The sequence below is a fragment of the Telmatherina bonti genome, assembly GCF_933228915.1.
Source record: "Telmatherina bonti genome assembly, chromosome: 16".
Classification (NCBI taxonomy): domain Eukaryota; kingdom Metazoa; phylum Chordata; class Actinopteri; order Atheriniformes; family Telmatherinidae; genus Telmatherina; species Telmatherina bonti.
The window spans coordinates 15,315,216-15,336,993 of NC_136614.1; the positions used below are offsets into that span (position 1 = coordinate 15,315,216).

At 40.5% G+C, this 21,778-nt stretch overlaps 3 protein-coding genes across 3 annotated transcripts; 1 reads left to right on the forward strand and 2 right to left on the reverse strand.

Moving 5' to 3' along the window:
* Positions 1-4,078: 4,078 nt before the first annotated feature.
* aven (apoptosis, caspase activation inhibitor) lies at positions 4,079-6,210 on the reverse strand (the record flags this gene model as incomplete). Its single annotated transcript, XM_079255061.1, has 3 exons — positions 4,079-4,116; positions 4,503-4,674; positions 6,034-6,210. 3 exons carry the CDS (start codon positions 6,208-6,210, stop codon positions 4,079-4,081), a joined length of 387 nt encoding a protein of 128 aa, XP_079111187.1.
* A 756-nt stretch (positions 6,211-6,966) lies between these two features.
* On the forward strand, positions 6,967-8,499 carry chrm5b (cholinergic receptor, muscarinic 5b; the record flags this gene model as incomplete). Its single annotated transcript, XM_079255575.1, has 1 exon — positions 6,967-8,499. One exon carries the CDS (start codon positions 6,967-6,969, stop codon positions 8,497-8,499), a length of 1,533 nt encoding a protein of 510 aa, XP_079111701.1.
* A 7,161-nt stretch (positions 8,500-15,660) lies between these two features.
* Positions 15,661-19,613, reverse strand: emc7b (ER membrane protein complex subunit 7b). Its single transcript, XM_079255997.1, has 5 exons — positions 19,276-19,613; positions 17,969-18,088; positions 17,702-17,840; positions 16,761-16,841; positions 15,661-16,474 (listed from the first exon to the last, which is right to left on the reverse strand). The coding sequence occupies exons 1-5, from the start codon at positions 19,497-19,499 to the stop codon at positions 16,325-16,327; spliced, it is 714 nt and encodes a 237-aa protein (XP_079112123.1). The 5' UTR covers positions 19,500-19,613; the 3' UTR covers positions 15,661-16,324.
* Between the last annotated feature and the right edge of the window lie 2,165 nt (positions 19,614-21,778).

A 21,778-nucleotide genomic window follows, 5' to 3' on the forward strand; every position in this document is an offset into this window, starting at 1 on the left:
TAAAAGAAAGAGATAAAGAGAAAAAGAAAGAAGCTCAGTGTATCAGGAAATGTCCCTCAGCAGTCTAAACCTATAGCAGCATAACTAAGGGATGCTAACCATCCCTAGCTATAGGACTTATCAAAAAGATAAGTCTTCAGCCTAGTCTTAAAGGTGGGGAGGGTGTCTGCTTCCCTAACACTAACTGGGAGCTTATTCCATAAGAGAGGGGCCTGATAACCAAAGGCTCTGCCTCCTGCTCGGCTCTTTGAGACTCTAGGAACCACAAGTAAGCCTGCAGTCTGGGAACGAAGTACTCTGCTTGGTATATAAGGAACAATGAGGTCTTTGATATATAGTGGTGCCTGGTTGTGGAGGGTTTTATATGTAAGTAGAAGGATTTTAAATTCTATTCTAGATTCAACAGGCAGCCAATGAAGAGAGGCTAAAATTGGAGAAATATGATCTCTCATGCTGGTTCTGGTCAGGACTCTGGCTGCAGAATTCTGGATCAGCGGAAGGCTTTTCAGGGCATATTTAGGACAGCCCAGTAATAGAGAGTTACAGTAATCTAGTCTCGAAGTAACAAATGTGTGAACCAGTTTTTCTGCATCACTCTGAGACAGAATGTCCCTAATTTTGGCTATATTACATAAATGAAAGAAGGCTGTTTTAGTAACCTGCTTAATATGTGGGCCAAAGGACAGGTCAGGGTCAAATATTACTCCAAGGTTTCTCACTGTAGCACTGGAAGCTAAAGTAATGCCATCCAGGTTCATTACGAAACCGGAAAATTTAGCTCGAGTTTTTCAGATCCAACGAGAATTACTTCAGTCTTATCTGAGTTTAAGAGGAGAAAATTTCTAGACATCCAAGTCTTTATGTCTATGAGACAATTTTGTAGCCTATTGGGCTGATTTGTTTCATCTGGTTTAAAGGATAAGTATATTTGAGTATCATCTGCATAACAATGAAAGTTTATTCCATGCTGTCTAATAATTTTGCCTAAAGGGAGCATATATAGCGTGAAGAGTATTGGTCCAAGTACAGAACTTTGGGGAACTCCATGACTTACTGTAGTTTGTGAGGAGGACTTGTCATTTACATGAACGAACTGAAGTCTATCAGATAAATATGATTTAAACCAGCTTAACGCTGTACCTGTAATTCCGACCACCTGTTTTAGTCTTTGTAACAGAATGTTATGATCGACTGTATCAAATGCAGCACTAAGATCAAGCAAGATAAGTACGGACACAAGTCCTTTGTCTGAGGCCATAAGAAGGTCATTAGTAACTTTCACCAATGCTGTCTCAGTGCTATGATGAGCTCTAAATCCTGACTGAAACTCCTCGCATAAATTATTTCTGCTCAGGTGGGCATGTAGCTGAGCTAAAACTATTTTCTCCAGAATTTTGGACATAAACGGGAGGTTAGATATAGGTCTATAATTTGCTATCACCTCTGGATCCAGAGATTGCTTTTTAAGTAAAGGCTTGATTACAGCAGTTTTAAATGATTGTGGTACATATCCTGTCACTAAAGACATATTGATAAGATTTAGTAGTGATGTATTAATTAAAGGGAAAATGTCCTTAAAGAGGCTCGTTGGGAGAGGGTCTAAGATACAGGTGGATGGTTTAGATGAAGCTATTATTTTAGTTAATTCAGAGGGTTGGACAGGACAGAAACTATTTAGACACAAGTCAGATCCTGGTTCTAAGGATGCTTCGGAGACCACAACAGGCTCAACATTATAGGTAGAAGGAAGAGTATTGTCAATTTGATCTCTAATAGTGTCAATTTTATTCCTGAAAAAATACATGAAATCATCAAAGGAATACATGGCTCCACAGCGCTTCGGCTCCTCGTAAGCCTAGCTAGAGTGCTGAAAAGAAACCGAGGGTTGTTTTTGTTTTCCTCTATCAATGATGAATAATAAGCTGTTCTTGCCGTACGTAAGGCTTTTTTGTATACAATTAAACTTTCTTTCCAGGTTAAGTGAGACTCCTCTAGTCCTGATGAACGCCATCTGTTTTCCAAATGCCTTGACGCCTGTTTTAGAGCTCGAAGCTGAGAATTAAACTAGGGAGCCGTCATAATCTTACCTAATTTCTTCTTATTTAGGGGGGCAACATTATCCAAGGTTGTACGCATTGAAGCTGTTATAGTATCAGCATGCTGATCAATCTGAGCAGGAGTAAGGCTTAAAGGGGGACTCTCAGTCATGCTAACACATGGTAGAGGTGAAAAAATTGATTCAATTGATTGTTTAAATTTTGTAATATTATTGTCTGATAAACATCTACTATAGTAGAATTTATTTTTGGTCAGTGAGTAATCAAATAAAGTGAATTCAAAGGCTAATAAGAAGTGATCGGACAAGACAGGGTTTTGAGGAAATACTTTGAGCTTATCAGTCTCAATACCATATGTTAGAACCAGATCAAGAGTGTGACCATGAGAGTGAGTGGCACCATGAACATTTTGTGAAAACCCAATTGAGTTTAGAATAGAGCTAAAGGAAATGTTTAAACTATCATTTTCATCGTCAACATGAAAATTAAAATCACCTAGTACAATGACCTTATCAGTAGTCAGCACTAACTCAGACAAGAGATCAGAGAATTCGGTCAGAAACTCGGAGTAAGGTCCAGGTGGGCGATACACTAATGCTAAAAGGAGCGGTTTCTCTGAATTCCATTTTGGATGAGATAAATTTAATGTCAGGAATTCAAAGGATTTATAGTTAGTTTTGTGCTTAGGATTAATTAAAAATTCTGACTTAAAGATAGCTGCAACCCCTCCTCCTCTGCCTGTAGTTCTAGGAATGTGAAAGTTTAAATAGTTAGCTGGCGTAGCTTCATTAATACTAACATAATCCTCTTGCTGTAACCAGGTTTCCGTAAGACAGAATAAATCAATGTGGTGATCACCTATCAGGTCATTGACTAATAAAGACTTATGTGGGAGGGATCTGATATTCAGTAGGCCACACTTTATTGTCTTATTTTCAGATTTTATTAGATCCATTGTTTTTATTTTTATGAGGTTTTCACGATTAACCCGAGGAGTGTTTTTGTGTTGTTTAATTCTTACTGCTGGGGAGTTGTATAAGGTCAGAATGGGGTTTTGGGTGGGTGGCGGCACCCAAAACTGCAAAGAGAAAAATAATCGCTCCCAATAATCGCATCCTTTTATTTTTATGATCGTTGTAAACCCAGATCGTCACTGAGATTAAAATCCGATTAATCACCCAGCTCTAAATTCCACCACAAAAAAAAAAAAAACTAGATTTACATCAGATATGTAATAAAAACGTCAACCACAAAAATACTTTCTGAAACTCAGTAGTTCCACATGTTATGAAAGCCAGGTCACACAATATGTCGTACAGAAGCTGCCATAAAAATAAAGTTCTAAATGAAAAATTGCAATTAAAATTAAACGCCCATCATTCGTCTACGATTAGGGTGTTTCACCCACCTGTACAGAACATGAAGTGATGGTTGGATATAAAGTGCACCGCAATGCGTAAAAGCGCACAGTGGCTTATCTGCCCCTGCTGATGAACATGGCACATGAAGACTCTGGAGTCTTCCAAAGGGAAATGACTGACAGGTCGGGGCGGCACCCTCCTTTTCCCAACGCAGAGCCAAGAGAAACAGAACTGTGTGCTCCACAGCCAGACACGCCGTGGTGTAGCAGCCATAGGGCTGATGAAGGCCAGGCGGCGGTGCCTCAATGTTCAGCAGGAAACCTGCTGTACAGCTGCAAATGCGTGCAAGATAGTGGAGGCGCTACATAAATGGGACTAAATGGGAACGTGTCATGTTCACCTGCAACAAGTGCAGCTGTCCGCAAGCTCAAACCCATCCCGCCATGTTGGAAACAAACCCTGCTGCTTTACGCAGTGTCTAGACGTGATGCAACACAAGAGGTGACAAATTCTTATTTAGTCACAAGTTTGTCTTTTAGTGTCATCAGGGTGGGCTTTATTTCTACCCGACTCCTGGACCACCTCCCAGACCACCTCCCTGATGGCAATTATTGTGTCCTCTGCTAGGACAAGGTACCTACTGGGGGGCACGAGGTGGAATCACTGGAGCCTCCCCTTCTCCAACCACAGCTGCAGCGCTGCAACCCAGCATGGACACACAGGAACACCAGTGTTTTACCAGTAAATAAACTGGAGTCAGAGACGTCTCATTTATGTACGTTCATTTTATAATGTGAAAACAGAAATAAACCACCTCCCGAAATGAGATCGATTGCTATTAATCAGGGGTGTTCGTCTGACCTTTTATAGCCAACACGTGGACGTGACAAGATGTTCCCTCACATACGCCAAATTTAGTGTTGATCCTGATTTATAAAGCAAAACAGGCGTGGGACGTCCGTGCGCACTGCTTTATAGATCAAGAAGTTTTTTTCCGCCACATTTCCTGTTTTCCATTCGTACGCCACCTGTTTTATAAATGAGGAGCGCAACAGGTGTAGGAGGCCAAACAAGATCGTCTTACCTGCTGATTCGAGCAGCACATGATAGTCAGTCCCCCTCTGAGTGGGCGTGTCATCGTCCTTCTCCGCCTGCTCCGATTCCACATAACGATCCCAGTTTGACTCCAGCTTCCTCCTCGAGAACACCTCCGTCTTGTTGTCTTCCTCCTCAAACTTATCTTCTTCATCTTCATCCTGAAGGACAATGTGAAATTAGCATGAGAATAAATTGTCTAAAACCTAGCATATTAATTTCTAACATGAAAGACTAGAAAATGAGCAAATCTTCACTTTTGAGCTTGATAAAGAACCTTCCTTTGGACACTACTGAATTAAAACTGCATTTATAGTAACTGTCTTTTAAGTGGTCATTAACAGAGCTCTTATTCGTGATTGGCAGCTAAGCCTGTAACAAACAGTGGACATCAGTTTGTCACAAAGCTGAAGAGATATCTGGATAACGATAGAGTAGAAATGCTCTGCATGAGATGTGTCTAAAAAACCTGCACATCTGTTTTGTACCATGTTTCATGTGCCCTCACACAAGTCAAATGAGAGGGGCTCTTTTTTTTCCAGCAATGTCATCAAAGACCGCAGGGCAACGATGAATGCACTGAAGGAGATTTTTTTATGATTGCAATCAAGAAACCCCTACTACCAAAAGATCATTGTGTGCTTGCAATCAAGGAACTCCTATTGCTTTCCTTCTAATCGTGTAGTTAATGAGGAAGAGGAGCCACCTGAATGTGAAATCCCTGTGAAGATTAAGCGTGTCGTGTCATTTGCAAGCCCCAGACTCTGAAGTTACATTGGGGGGAGATATTTTAATGCTCTGTCACTTTCATGGCAATGGTTGATTCTGTTTAATCTAGTTCTATACACTGTGGACGCCTGATGTGTTCACTGTCAGTGCCGGCTCGGCAGCATAAACTGGGTTGAGCTGCATGCACAGAGAACCAGATGTTACCAAGGCCGGATTATCCAATGGGCTTTATAGCCACAGGCCCACGTAGGGAAAACACCAGCAGTTTGGACATGAAACAAAATGTATATAAAAGCCAGATACTTCCACCACAGTCTCCAGTGTGTTGCTATTGGTACCATGGGCTGAGAGATGTTAGAAATGTCATTTCACAGTGTATCATTCACAATTTTCCGTTGTTGCGGTGAGGAAGGGGGTCCCTGGAACAATCTTAGCCCAAGGGCCTGTGCACTTTTAATCCACCCCTGGGTGTTACACACCGAGTCTCACGATACCATACCTGACACTCGCTTAGAAATGATTAATTTTTACAGGTTCCCATAACCATGCATATAACTGATACAAACGCTAAATTCTACATACTTGCTTGTTTAGGCTTAAAATGTTGTCTAAGAATACCTATATACCTATATATATATATATATATATATATATATATATATATATATATATATATATGTATTAATTATATATACATAACTATAATCATTGTTTTGAATCTGCATTTTCAGTGATGTTTGGCGGAGCGAGTGAGTTTAGTTGTAAGCTGAAAAAGTTGAGGAAAGTCTCACCCGTGCAGCGACTTCCCCGCGTCCACGGCCGCGGTAGGAGTCTCGTTTCCCCCGGCCGCGGTGTTGCCCTCCTCTCCCTCGGCCTCGGTGTTCACTGCCGAAGCTGTCGCTGTCGTTTCCACCTCGTCCACCTCTTTTCCAGCTGCCTCCACGGCGCCGGCTCACTCTTCCCTCCATTGCTGACTGACAACTGTAGCCGAACAGTAAAACACGTGACACCTCAAAACAGAGCGCATTGGGTGCAACACTGAATAGTGTCCTTCAGAAAGTCTGTTTAATAGTTCCACGTCCCTTTTTGCATTAACATGTTGAATATTTACAGATTTTTCCAAAATAACCCAGTTTTAATGCTTGAATGGCACACTACCGTTTTAATTAAATCTTAAAAATTCAAATGTATGGTATTTTAATATTATTATTATTGTATGGTATTATTATTATTATTATTATTATTATTATTATTATCTACCACAACACTGAATTTCCCTTTGGGGATTAATAAAGTATTTTTCATTTCATTTTCATTTTTTCATTTAATTTTAAATAGTCAAACACAAAAGGCTTATTTACTTGACTGATTCAAGGTTCAGTACTTAGATTTATTTATTTTAATATTCATACTGATATAGAGCACGGAAAATACAAATGTTGAATATTGTCATGATAAATTCAGTAATTTAAATCGACAAAATTGATAGAATATAATACTTTATTTTATTTTAGTTTTATTTAATATATAATGATATAAAATTAAACAAAGTCCTAATTATAGTTTTAAATACATATTTATTGATTTAAAAAAACATATATAAGTTATATGTTTGTGTATATGTTTATCTCACCACTGTTGCGTTTTCCTTTCAGGAAGGCATCTCAGTCTGCATGGGGCCTCAAAGGGACATTTTTTATCTGTAACGCAGATAACACAGGACAATGGATCTCCAAAACAACACTTCTGGCAACATTTCGCATGTCCACACTGCTACTCACAGCCTTTGGGAAGTCATAACCATCGCCACGGTGTCTGCAATTGTCAGCCTTATAACTATTGTTGGAAACGTGCTGGTGATGCTGTCCTTTAAAGTAAACAGCCAGCTTAAGACTGTGAATAACTACTACCTGCTGAGTTTGGCCTTTGCTGACCTCATCATAGGAGTGCTGTCCATGAATTTATATACCACATATATTCTTATGGGCTATTGGTCTCTGGGGAATCTGGCCTGTGATCTCTGGCTTGCAGTGGATTACGTAGCAAGCAACGCTTCAGTGATGAACTTGCTTGTTATAAGTTTCGACAGATACTTCTCCATTACAAGGCCGCTGACATATAGGGCAAAGCGAACTCCCAAAAGAGCTGCTATCATGATTGGCCTGGCATGGTTGGTGTCATTTGTCCTTTGGGCACCACCCATTCTGTGCTGGCAGTACTTTGTAGGAGAGAGAAAGGTGCCAATGGACCAGTGCCAAATCCAGTTTTTAACAGAGCCTGTGATCACGTTTGGGACAGCCATTGCTGCTTTCTACATCCCCGTCTCTGTTATGACCATACTCTACTGCAGGATCTACAAGGAGACTCAAAAACGGACAAAGGATCTTGCAGAGCTACAAGGGCTCACAAAAGAGAATGTTTCAGAAGGAATAAAACCACAGAAGACCGTCATTCATTCTTGCTTTCATTTTACCAGAGAGAGGAGAGAGCAGAGTCAGGCATCCTGGTCCTCATCGAATCAAAGCAATGCCACCAAAACCACCACAAGGTCAGATGAGGCATGGGTGAAAGCAGACCAGATCACGTCTTTTAACAGCTATACATCATCATCAGAGGAGGAGCATCATGTTTCAATAGAAACACCTCAAGGATCATTCAAGGAGCAAGATAGTGGACAAAGTAATAAGAACGGCAAAGTCTCTGATTATACAGAAGACCAATATTTTACCACTCCTCTAAAGAAGAATCCTAAAAAGTCCATCTCCTATAGGTTCAAACCAGGCTCAAAGGGTAAAAACAGCAGTCCGACAAGTAGAACAACATGTCCTCCTGAACCAGCACAGTTCACCAAAAACGCCTCCCCTTCCTCTACCTCCACCACCTCAAAACCAATGGACCCCGCCCTGAAGAACCAGATCACCAAGAGAAAGAGGATGGTGCTGGTGAAGGAAAAGAAAGCAGCCCAGACCCTAAGCGCCATCCTCCTGGCCTTCATCCTCACATGGACACCATACAACATCATGGTGCTCATCTCCACTTTCTGTGGCGAGTGCATCCCCACGTCCCTCTGGCACCTGGGCTACTGGCTGTGCTACGTCAACAGCACCATCAACCCCATGTGCTACGCGCTCTGCAACAAGACCTTTCAGAAAACCTTTCGCATGCTTCTGCTCTGCCAGTGGAGGAGGAGGAGGAGAGGCGAGGACAATATGTACTGGGGCGGACAAAACCCAAACATCAACAATAAAATGACTTAAAGCATCTGATTGCTTTTTAACATGTTGATAGAAACTGCAGTCAGCCATTGTGCTCAGCGCATGAAGTGCTGCGTGTAAGTTATGTTCAAATACAAATCATACATAAGGAGGGAGGAAAGCTCATTCTGCTCCTTCATGCACAAGAAAAGGTTAAAGAATAGGTTCAGATTTTTAAATGTTTAGCCTAAAGGGTCATACCACTGAATTTAGATATCAAAGAGGAAAGCCCCAAGGCTGCTGACTTGCAAATCTCCCAGTGCAGAGTCCCAAAAAACTCTCATCTCTGCTTGGAATGAGCAGCTTGAGAGTGTTAGACCTCATTTACAAGCTACGCCCTGAGATGCCCCTAACTGTGTTGCAAAGATGGTTTTTTTCGTTGTTGTTGTTGTTGTTAAATAAGATAAAAATGGTGTCTTTGTCTCTGCTGCATTAATTATTGCATCCTTCCAATTTTTATTTGCAATCTTAGGTTGATTTTTAGACAGTAGAGTATTCTTTCACGTGGTACTCACAGACCCATATATCATTACTTGTATTGCTTTTTTATTGCATCACCCCAATCACCTCCTCCCATGCTGATTCCAATGTAGATAAAGTGGGGGGGGGGGGGGGGGAAATCTGAATTTTGTTTTTCACAAAAATATAAATAAGTCAGTGTTAGTATGAAAAAATAAAGATCAGCATATCTGGACATATGTTAGATTTTTCTTTCTACAGTAAATAATTTCTTTCTGCATTTTCTCATTGAGTCAGTATGCGAGCGCATAGTTAACTTTGTCCAGCACGATTTTGCAGGAATCTGCAGACAAATCTGTATTTGGCATCAATTAAAATGATTTTCCTTATTCATTTTCATGATAGCACAGTTACACTGCTTTGTTTTGCATTCCTGTTTGTTTTGTAAAGGCATCTTAGTGTTGGCTGTCTTATTTTTGCTCTGGTAAGATGGTAGTTATGGCAACCTTAGCTGCAAAAAAACAAATAAATAAAAAAATAAAAATAACTTCATTATCACTCCAATATATATATATATAAATGTTTTTGCACACATTTAAATCTGAGGGAGCGGTATCATACTGTACAAACAGATAGTTTACACATCAAAGAGTTCCAGTTTAAGTTTGCTCATTTTATTGACAAAAAGACTAACAATAGAGTAAAGCACTGTGTCTACATCGTCTCAGTCTGGGCAAACATCGAGCTGGAATCTTTGACATCATGAAACTAGTTCAAGCATTGATCATTAAGTCCTCTGTTTAGCATTTAAAATCAGAAGATAAACACGCAATGTTTGGCTTAGACCACATTTGCTTGGACACAATGATAATAAAGATCTGTATTTATAAATATGCTGATTTGAAATGAAATGAATCTGATTTTCTTTGGTTTTAGAGAAACTTGTCTTCTTTTATCTCATTTTTTACTCTGCGGCTCCACTGGCTGCTGTTCAGGACACAGAAAAAAATGCATCTTCCTCATTTCACTGTATTGTGTTTATGCTGATGTTAAATGTTATGCAGAGGCTCCTAATCTCCCAACTTTGTCTCAGGTAATCTATTTTTGATACAGCCTGGTACATTTTCCTTTAATCCTCATGTTGTTAAACCTGATCTGAGTAAAACTGCTACATTTATTATCTTCTGCAAGTCTAAATGCGTTTAACCCGCTTCGATGAAAAACAGCGACTTTGGAGCACATTAACTTCTTTGTGTGGAGTCCTTCTCTCATGCGTTGCCACGGAAACAGTGATTTAATCATGGGCGACTCATTACGCTCAGTTTATAGCTGGTATGTGTTGATGTTTTGACATATTTCCACCATTTCGTGTTTGCAGAAATACAGTAAGAGCTCCTGTTAGTAGGAGAGCCAGGCATCTTCCAGACTACGTGTCTCATACAGAAATTAACTACAAATATGATTATATGCACACAGCTTTAACATTTTAGTTTCTTTTTTTTTTTTAAACATTTTTGTTGAATCCTTTTTTTTTTTTTTTTTTTTTCTGAGGGGACTTACTGAAATCGATTTGCAGCAAACAAACAATACTATAGTCTGGAATTAATGACTGTGTGTCCGATTAAATCCAATTTAACCAGGCAAGAGTATTAACATATCTGTTCAAAGAGAGGCAGTAACAACATATTTCAACACACCCACTGATCAACTAAGGATATTTTGAACCATTTAAACTCCATCTAATCTTGTTGTACCATATTTCTACTTTATACTGTATATAAATGACATAAAGGCGTTTAGGAGATTATTCTTAGTATGTTTTGCTGATTATGTTGATTATCTTTACACATCACAAATGCTAAATCTGCTTATTGCATATCAGAGTGAATGTTTCTTCTACTGTTTCGTATCTTAGCTCTTGCTTTTGATATTTGATCTTGTGTTTAAGGGCTAATTTGTGCATTTCTGTGCATTTAAAGCTGCTGTAGTTTAACGATACATGTGAGATTATTTATGGATCACACATTTTGTCAATACTCATGTCATGGTAAAAGAAAAAAAGAACTTTGTAGATGTATATAGTACTGTGCAAAAGACTTGAGCTCTTTGTCTTTTCTAATACTTTCTTACACTCTTTAAAAGTGGTCTTGGAAAACAGCTCTCACACCTGCAGAGGGTCTTTCCAGGTTTCTCCTTATTGTTTGTCTTTGAACCATTTTTCCCAGGATGTCTTTGTTTTAACCCATTACATTTCTTTTGCTGTCAACATTTGTGTGAAAAAACTCTCTAATCCTGTCATTAAACATTTGAACTGTAGTGATGCGAAGACAAGTTGGGCTTCAGGAAACTGATTTCTGACTCAGAAAAGAACAACCAGTGTTTTGGAGTCGTGAGACTGCAACAGAAGATAATAAAACAGGTGACAAATCATGGATTTGTTCAGCTTTTAGGAAAGTACACTAATGTGCAAATGTAATTCCTTTATATGCTTTCAAGGCGCCAAACTTTTATTGTGATCTTTTAAAGGGGCCTTGAGAAACTGCCATCAGACTTGTTGAAGGTCTTTCAGAGTTTTTATTTGAACAATGACAGCTTGTTCACTTATTTTCAGTCCAGTCCGTGTACCTAATCTTTTTCAGGATATGTATTCTCTTATATTTAAGCTACTTAAACACAAACGCATGAGTCATTTAAGGATAAAGCAGGCAGCTGACTGGAGGGAGGGGCCAGTGTTGTGTTTGCAGCCAACATCTGAGCGGAGAACCAGCCTTATATCTTTTGCAATGAAAACGATTTTCGTTTCCATTTATTTAACTGTACCTACGATCACAGTTTAACTAAGAAAAAACAGTATTTTTCCTAAAGAGCTCTTAGCGGAATGCTTGGCAAATGTCAGCATGGTGTGCAACTGAGTACTCTGGATGCATGCAGGACAATACATAGTGTCAAATAAGTTGTTGCTAGTATGAAAGAGTAGTAGTAGGAACAGATGTCAAACTCCAGTCCTCGAGGGCCGGTATCCTGCAGGTTTTTATTGTCTCCATGCGCCAACACACCTGACTGAAATTCAAAAATAGGTTGGCATAAAGGTGCTGGATCTATTTGATTTGAATCAGCTGTGTTGGCAGAGGGAAACAATAAAAACCTGCCGGATACCGGCCCTCGAGGAGTTTGACAAGGTCTAAGAAATGGTCTACAGCAGATTAACAGTGTCTGAAAATGATGTCTGAAGCTGGAAAAAAAAAGTCGGCTTCTATGACGGACTGATGACCAGTCTGGGGTGTAGCCTGACCTCTTGTCTGGTAGGAGCTGAGACATATTCCATGATCCTGCATTGGAATATCCAGATAAAGACAATGAATGGATGGATAAATGCAAAAACATGATACAAGATCTAAGAGATGCATCTGGACTTCTGGTTGACCCATCTACTGTTGACTGAAGTCTTATAAGAAATGAACGCCATGTGTAAGTGGCTGTAAAGCACAGGTGTCAGACTCCAGTCCTCGACGGCCGGTATCCTGCAGGTTTTTGTTGTCTCCACACTCCATCACACCTGACTGAAATTCATTAATGGTTTGACAAGAAGCTGCTGGATCCATTGGATTTGAATCAGCTGTGTTGGTAGAGGGAAACAATAAAAACCTGCCGGATACTGGCCCTCAATGACTGGAGTTTGACAGCTCTGCTGTAAGAAATCATCCATAAGGAAGTGGAAACAGGGAGGCAAGGCTTAGGTGTGAAAGACACAAGAACTGGACTGCACTTCACATCCAAAGCCGAGCATTGGAAAGTCCTTCACAAATCCCAGAGAACTATTCCTGAAGATCACTTAAAGAAATAACAAGAAAGTCTTTCTAAGAAGGTTAAGGCCATGTTGAACAATAAATGTGGTCATAGCCAATCATTTTTAGGCTCATTACACTTGTATAAACTTTGTTTTTTGTCTTATATACTAAACTTTAATACATCTCTGTGAACATTTCTTGTTTTCCTGGTAATATAGAAAGACCCCCAGGTGGCTCCTGGATTTTACACAGTACTGTATCTGTGATGTTGTAAACTATTGCAGCTGTGTGTCTTTTATGAAATGTTTTCGCTGTTTCCATGAACTTTGTGCCTTTTGTTCTGACAAAATGCTTTGTGAACTGATCTGTGGCCACTGTGTGTCTGTGCAGTTTTGTAAAAGTGAGTCTGTGTGTACAAAAGTACAAACAGTAAAATACGAACTCAAAGGCAGACTAACATTCCCAACTTGATTTTTTTTTTTTCCCAGATGTGAAGCATACATAAAAACTGTAGACAAATAAAAGATCACTGCTAGTAGCAGTAAGGTAAATGCTTTATGTTGTCCCGACATTCCAGTGAACAAAACAAGTAACACTTTCCACGAAGTCTCTACAAGTCTCTACCAATACATTATCCTGCCGTTACTTTGAAGACCTGGAAAGCTTCAAATCTGAAGCAAAAAAAAAAAAGTTGCGGCACATGAACTATCTGTCCATGTGCAGGTCATGTTTGATTATTTTTGTCTTTGTAAAATAGAAAATAAATCATTTAAAACCATTTTTCAGAGAAGCCAAAGTCTTTGAAGGAAATTAATATTAGTACTGTTTGTTTTTGTCTGTTAAGTGCTTTGTTTTTATCGTAGGTGATACAACAACAGATTTACAGCTAAATCAATGAAAACAGCTCATCTTAAATTTTTAATAAGAGACAACAAACACTGACCTTGAAGTAAATCTTTTTCCTGCAGTTTCCCTGAAGGGATGGCTCCATTCTTACTGCCAGCTCAGTACTATCGATTAATTGTTCTGTTGCATTTTTAAGACATCTTGTCCGAGTTGCCCAGAAAGTTAACATCTACATTAAAAATGTGCAAACATGTTTTTATTCTCTCTAAATCCTTCAAGGTTGAACTTTCCCTCACTAAAAAAAAAAAAAAACTCAATTAATGTTTTTCTCCAGGCACCCGAATGCCACGACCATGAAACTGTTTTCTGTTGTTTTCTTGCACGTCACTCTTCCTGCTGCTCGGATGGGTAAAGATTTATACTTGTGATGCAGCTGGATTCTAGTAAGATTTACGTGCTTCTTTAAGGGAGGAGTTAAATGAAAAAACATGTATGGTTTAAACAGAAATCTTCAATCAATGAGCATCCGATGACATTCAGGAGCAATCATCATGATCAATATTCGCAGCTCTTATGCAATTACTGATTATAGAAGGGAAGATGGACACGAACAGACTGGATAGACTGGTGAAAGATACTGGCTTGGCTATGAGGTTGGAGCTGGATTCTGTTGTAGTTCCAGAGAAGACAACATTGGACAAGCTGCTGCATGATGTCAGTCAGACGAGCTCGTTCAGCAGCAGGATGCAGCCACTGAACTGTAGAGAAATCCTTCCTACGCAGGGCCATCACACTATTCAGCAGCACATTGGGAGGGGAGACGGGGGGTGGGCATTAGAGCAAAACACAGTGTGTGGATTGGGCAAAAAGATTGTCACAGCAGGTCCCTTTAACTTGACTCATGTCCTTTTTAACCTGGCTTGTATATTTTTATAGCATTTATTTATCTATAGACTGTTTGTTTGCTTAGTGTCACTTTAGTTGACTTTTTCATAATATTTCATTTCTATTATTTATTTTTCTGTATTGTTTTTCATGCTCCTGAATACCCAAATTATCCCATGAGAACAATGTTCATCTATTGATCTGTTTTAACTGTTGATCCAAGGAGTGATTGACTTTGATGCATTATCTTATAATGTGCTGTGTACTTTTTTTTTTTTTTTTAAACCACCAGCTAGTTCCTGCATGCTTCAATGAAAGTGGCACATCAGATATGAAAAAAGTGCTTTCCTAAAGAGAATTAAGATCACATGATAGCGTTTCCTGTGAAGGACTGGCGACCTATCCAGGGTGTATCCTGCCTCTCACCCAATGATTGCTGGGATACGCTCCAGCTTCCCTGTGACCCTAATCCAGTGTTTCTCAAATCCAGTCCTCAGGCCCCCTGCCCTGCATGTTCCTTCTCCAAAGCACCTGAGTCAGATTATTGAACTTCCTCATCAAGTTCTTTGCAGCCTGTTAATGAGTCTTTATTTCATTCAGGTGTGTTAAGGTAGGGTTGCCTATAAAACATGCAAGGCAGGGGGGCCTGAGGACTGGCACTGAGAAACACTGCCCTAATCAGTCTAAGCCAGCGGTACTCAATTTAGTTCAAATCCGCAATCCAGCAGGTTTTCCATGTGTCCCTGCTCCAACACAGCTGCCTAAAATTATTGAGTCTATGTGTAGAACCTGATAGGCTGTTAGATCCACTTCATTTGATTCAGGTGCGTTGAAGCAGAAATATATGGGAAACCTGCTGGATTGCAGACCTCATAGGTCCAAGTTGAATAAGCCTGGTCTAAGCAGTTCAGAAAATGAATGAATAGGTGTCATATCACCTCAAATGCCTACGGCCAAATCTATAGAAAAGCAAGACTAGTCTTTAACATATGAAGCCAACTACGAACCCAAAATCTCTCCAGGTAGTGATCTTGTACATTCAGAAAAGATCATGTGAACAATGATGCAGAACAACTGTCTGAAGGTATGGAAAAAACCTTTAGACACCATAAATTACATATAAATTTGGCTGTTTCTATTCAACTGGAATTGCAAAGAATAAAATTAACACAAAGACTTTTGTTAATGACTTTAATATTTACTCTCCATTTTATTAAAAGTAAAACCAAAAACACTCGATAGAGATCTTAAAAGCAACCACATAGCGCTTTACTATTTTATCCACTTGAATTTGTACATCTCAGGCACACAATGTACAGTATGTGACTTCTGGCCATAAAGTAGCCAGTGATTTCAGGAATAAGAATTTCATGTGTTTACGTTCAAACAAATGTCTAAAATAAAAAGACAGTTGTCATATATCTTTGCAATTTATTCATCTACACATTTAAATAAGAATTTATGAATCATAAAATTAAATTTATATTCATTCACAGTCGTATTAGGGAAGCCGACAAGGAAATCTCACAATATGTATATATGCTCTCTTCAGGTGGTAAATTAGCAGCAGTGGAAAAATACAAAATGGAGGGTTAGAAAAGAAAAACTGATGGATAGCAGAGTTACAGGTAGGTTGTAGGTATAGAGCAGATGGACAACAGCTTTTGCAGATAATTTAATCAGTGCAGTATAAAGAAAAAAAAACCCTTTTCATTCAGTTTCCAATATAATATTAGAAATCGAGATGTGCTCAGAACATCTACTAATAAAGAAATCTGTACACTTAAAAATCCTGCTTCCATGGGATAAGTCAAGCTTCTTTAGGTGGATCTTCGCAGGCAGGTACGGTACTACCTCCTCTTGGCTGCTGGCCTGGTGCCCTTGCTGCTGCTGCCGGCTTTGCTGGAGCCCTTGGAACCAGAGAAAAGCTTGGTCATGAGCTCGGACACGTCTGGAAGCTCGGGGTTGGGGTTCAACATGTTCATGGACTGTTCCATTTCCTGTAAAGATGGGGATAAATGAAAAGAGTCAGTGTGGACAAATTATTCCTGGAAAACAAACCACTTTTTTTAGTCAAATTATTTCAGATTACATTTAAGAATGAAGGCTAAGACAGGGGTGATTGGTAATGCATTTTAAACAAGCATTTGGTTTACATTTAATGCATCAGAGCCATAGTAAGTACTTATTTAACTGATCAGCAGGGAGTTATTCTAATTCAGAAACATTATTATTATCATCGCTGTTCTACAATTGATAGTTAAGAAAGAAAAACTAATTTTCTACCTTTCTCATCTCCGGATCGTTGGTGTTGACCACCTTGGGCAGCAAAACGATGATCAGCAGGGGCAGAACCATCATCATAACCTGCAGAGACAGCAAACGTGCCATATAAACAAGACATTCATGTTCATACATGAATATATGAAACTATAATTTTTAATATAAGCCAATCTTATGGTATATATTACATATGACAGGCCATAACTGTGAGAAAATCCCAACCTGACACACATACACAAAAGTCCTAGTCTAGTTAGCAGCACTACAGTCAACAGAACCATCTAAAATCAGCACACATAAAAATTCACTTTAATTTGCTACATAAAATAACAGTAAAGTTGTGAAACAATTAATTTGTCACACTAGAAACCATGTGGTCTTAAGTGTAAAAATACAAGATCACATCTTTTCTCATTTAGCACAATGGCATGACATCAGGAAAAAAAAATCATGGCAAAACCCAGTTAAAACCATTTGATGATGGTAGGAAAACAAAAAAAATCCCACCCTGTTAACATCGGGCTGTTGATTCCAACTGTTTAATTGCATTCAGTCGTGCGACTAGATGTTGGTTTAACCGGCTCCAGCTCAGCTGAGCAGCAATATGAACACAACACCTGCATGTACATGTAACAAACTGAACATCTGTCATCTAGTCACCTAGAAAAGCACCATGTGTAATGCTGTGTGGGGTTGACATCAGCAGCTCAGTTAGAAGTAATCAACTAGTCTATCAGAAGCAGCGGTCCATCAGTTTATGTTGTGTACGATGTAATGCCATCGCTTCATATTATCATAGTAACACAACTTGTTCTTTGGAAGTTTGAGGTAAACTGGAACAGAAAGTTGGAGTCTTTAACCCATCTTTCATCGACTTATCTCTTCACGTCTCTGGAACCCACTGAGCAACATTATATAAATAAACACATGGTGCATTTTCTTACCATTGGGTTCATAAGGAAGTCCGTCCAGCCCCATGTTTCTCTCTTCATAAAGTAGCTGTGAGGACCTGTAGACCTGATTTGAAGTGGATACGGCTGGCGAATCACCTCTGAAGTTTTTATGTAGTTTACAAGGCGTGCCCTGGTAAAAGACACATTGTGGTGGGTTGAAGTTGCCTTAAATCAGTAACTTGAATACTGACTAGTATACAAAACCAAACAATACAGTACATTGTATTTGTTAAGTTTCTCCATGCAGAAAAACCTTACCTCATTTTGCCTTTGGATGTAATATCAACACGTACGGGCTCAAATCTAAATGTAGGGGTGATGATTTCAACAACATAAGATCCTGAAGGGACGTCATTCACAGCAAAACTTCCATCAGTTCTGTGACAAAGAAATGTCCATCTTTATTATCATGTTCAGATTCTAATTGCCACATCTATAAGTACATTCAGGTTTTCTAAAGCTTTTAGTAGCCATACGAAGAACATCAAGCCTGCACTTTTAAGCAAGACCCTTTTCAGAGGCTAAAAAGAAAAAACAAAAGATGCACATGTCTCTAATCACATTTGTAAACTTACCATTGACACATCCTAACTGTAATGTTGTTTGTCAATTTAAAATAGAAACTCTTGAATGACTGTGTGACAGATAATGCAATTCAGAATTTAAGAAGACATCCTGCAATTACAGCAAAATCACAAACATGTCTATTTTGACTGAATCCTTTCAAAATGGCTAGAAATATAGATAACAGTTGCATATATTTGAACTCTTTCGTAGTTATTTTTAAGTGCACAACTCAGTAATAATTTCCTTAATTTTTTATTTGTATGCCATACTCGTACAGCGATTTTTTTGGTTGGTTTTTTTTTTTTTTTTTTTTTAATCCCAGTGTCCTTAAAGTGCTCATTACATACAAACTGGCTAATAAGGTTTCCATTGTGAAATCCCTCAGCGAAGATTTTTACTGTAGGTTTGTAAATAATACCAGTTTGTTCAGCCATACTGGATTTCTTTTATACAAATATATGCCAATTTGCCCCCAAAACCAATGAAAACAGCTATTCAAACGTGGATTAATGTAAAGAGCTCTGCAATAGAGCTAGCCGAGTGAATGGAACAAAATGTTCTTGTGAACCGCAATGGATTCAAGGTAGCACGTGGCACAATAATCACAGGATAGTAACTTTCTTAAAACTGTACTTTTGTGATATACTGGTGTAAATATACTCATAGTGTCAGTACTAAACATTTATTTACTGTAATTATACGCCAGACATACACATGTCTCTTAGGGCCACGATTTGTTATGGTGACAGTTTTACAGTGATAATCGTTTAAGTTCACAACGGCATTAACAACTACTTTCAGTATCAGGCTGGAGAGAGAGATAAATTCACTAATATTAATCTGTAAATGAGTAGCGGTAATTTAAACCTCCCATCTGCTTGCAAAAGCTGCCGCACGACACCGGCAGCGCAACTTAAGCTGCTAGTTCTCAATGCTAATGCTAACTAGCTAGCGACCTGACTAACAAAGTAGCTATTGTAAACATAGTGGTTTCTTACCTTAAAAAGCCGATGTATTCTTCACCTTCAACCAGTACCCTGGCCGAAGAGACCCAGTCCTGTGTTTTAACCCCGGGAACTATCGCTCTTCCCTCGATTTTAAACCGATCTCCGTTTGGCTGTGTTGCACTAGGCCCTGGATCCATGTCAGTAAAACACCACGCCACGGCGAGCGTAGCTTGTACAAAAAGCCATAATAGCGGCATCCTTTCTCTATACAACATATTGTCTATTTCTTACAAAACTACAACTACTTTTAACTGATTGTTTGTCAACATTTATTCTAGTGCAGGTTGCGGAAGAAGCGGCAGAATCCTACATCAGCTGTCTCTGCGGAAAATGACGTCACTTTAAACAAACTTTATTGTCCAAACGGCAGTTACAGACGCTCTGAACGTAACAAACACCATACCGTTTATGTTTATGCTTTTCCACAGCTTTACTGGAGATTTTAATTTTCATATTTACATTCGTGATAATAGTTGAACATTTTAAAGCCTTGCTATAGCTGAATATACTTTTTTGAAACTATGACCAGTGCCGGATTAAAAGTGCACAAGGCCCTGGGCCCAGAGTGTTCCAGGGGCCCCATTCAACACCATAACATTGTGGAAAATTGAATCGACATTTCTAACATTTCTCAACCAGTGGTACCAATAGCAATACACAAGACATTGTGGTGTAACTATATGGCTTTTATGTACATTTTGTTTCATGTCCAAACTGCTGGTGTATGCCCTGTGTCAACCTTTTTGCAACGCAGTACCCCATGTAAAATATTTTTTCAGCCAAGTACCCCCCTAACCACTGCAAAGTATTTTTGGTTAAGAAAAAAAAACCATGAAATACAGAACTTTGTCATTTGTGTTTGTTTTTATTAAACTTTAACCATGCAAAACAGTGGCAACTGTTTTGCACATCTCTACTACGCTTCAACCAGAACTCTGTTGTTTGCGTTGTCAAGGCGACAGTGACTACAAATATGATTTGGTGATATGATTTTAATTGCAACTAATACATACTTCACAATCAGTCATAAGCGGGGGGGAGGCAGGGGCAATAGGGTCCTCTCATGCCCCTATTCTCGGGGCTTTACTGGGGGAGGGTACGGGTGGGGGAAGAGTGCCATCCATTAGACCTAAGTCTGGGCTGGCCTGGCTGTAGGGGGGTTGTCACCGGCCCTTGGGGGGTGCTGGGTCAGCTGCATCTGTGGAGTGGTGGGGGGGACACTGGGAGTGGTGGGCGGTAATTATGGGGGCCCTGATTGGGGCCATCCTGTCCTCTGCCCCCTCTGGGGCATCTCACATGGGACATGATGGAGGGGTGAGGTGAGGATGTGTGGGAGTAGTTGTATGGGGTTACAGATGGATGGTGCGGTGGCTGGGGGGGGATTAGGGTTGGGGATATAGGTGGGTAGGGGGGTGAGGGGATAGGGATGTGTGCGGATGAGTAGGTGTGTGTGTGGAGGGGTATGTTGGTGGGTGGGTTGTATGTAATGGGGTGTGCCTGTGTTGGAGGAGTGAGGGTGTCTGTGGGGGGGCTGTGGGTGGTGGAGGGGTGTTTGGTGGGGCATGTGTGGTTGGGTAGAAGTAGAGTGATGGGGTGGCGGGGTGTGAGCGTGTGGGGGCGGGGTAGGTTGGGGTTTGTGTGACTTGGTATGGGTGAGTGAGTAGAGGTGGGGTGGGGTTGTGTATGTGATGGGAGATGTGTGTGGATTGCGGAGGGGTGTGTGGATGGGGGCTGAGAGGGGAGTGCGTGTTGGGGGAGGGAGGGTGTGCATGTATATGTGTGTGTGGTTTGGTGGTGGGGGGGGGGGGGGTGTCCTGTACCCGGGGAGCGCAGCTGGTGCACTGGGGTGTGACCTGGCTGCCGCTAGGTGGCGGTCTGGGGATCCTGGTCCTCCGTCGGTGTGGGCTGTACCCTCTGCCTGCGGGGGTGGGGGGGCTGCTCTCGGGCTCTTGGGGCCCTGGGACCTGCGCTCTGTCTGCCCTGGGTGGCCGGTGCCCGGCGGGATCGGCCCTTGCCGGCCTGGGCCTGCTGGGGCCTGTTCCCCCTGACTGCGGGGGACTCTGGTTGGGGACCTCCTTCGCCACCTCCTGGGCAGATGCATGGCTGGCTTCGGAGTGGGGTGGTTGGGGTCTGTGCCTGGGGGTGACTGTCGGTTACCCAGGTCTCTGGGTTCTCCTGGCCTGCCTCTAGCCCTAGGCGGGTGTTACGACCCTCAATGGAGTTTGTCCAGGGGTAAAGGGGGGGGGTGGCAACATTAACAAAAGAATACCACGAAAATGTACAAATGAAGGCTTTATTCTTGGGACCCACTAGTCCCTAAACGCATCAAAGACCAGAACACAACCAAACAAACCCAATAACAAAAGTGCCCACCAAAGCTGGCACCAACCCAGCGGTAATCGCAAAAGCGTCAATGCAAACACCAAACAGTCAAAACTCCTTCGCAGTCACTGAAGGAGTGGCAAGCTGTGGCACCAGGCTCAACCAGAACACA

Coding starts and splice junctions, on each gene's coding strand:
- emc7b (XM_079255997.1), bottom strand. CDS start 19,499: ATGTTGTATAGAGAAAGGATGCCGCTATTATGGCTTTTTGTACAAGCT. Junction 17,841..17,968: donor ACATCCAAAGGCAAAATGAG/GTAAGGTTTTTC, acceptor GTCTTTTACCAG/GGCACGCCTTGTAAACTACA. Junction 16,842..17,701: donor ACTTCCTTATGAACCCAATG/GTAAGAAAATGC, acceptor CTGTCTCTGCAG/GTTATGATGATGGTTCTGCC.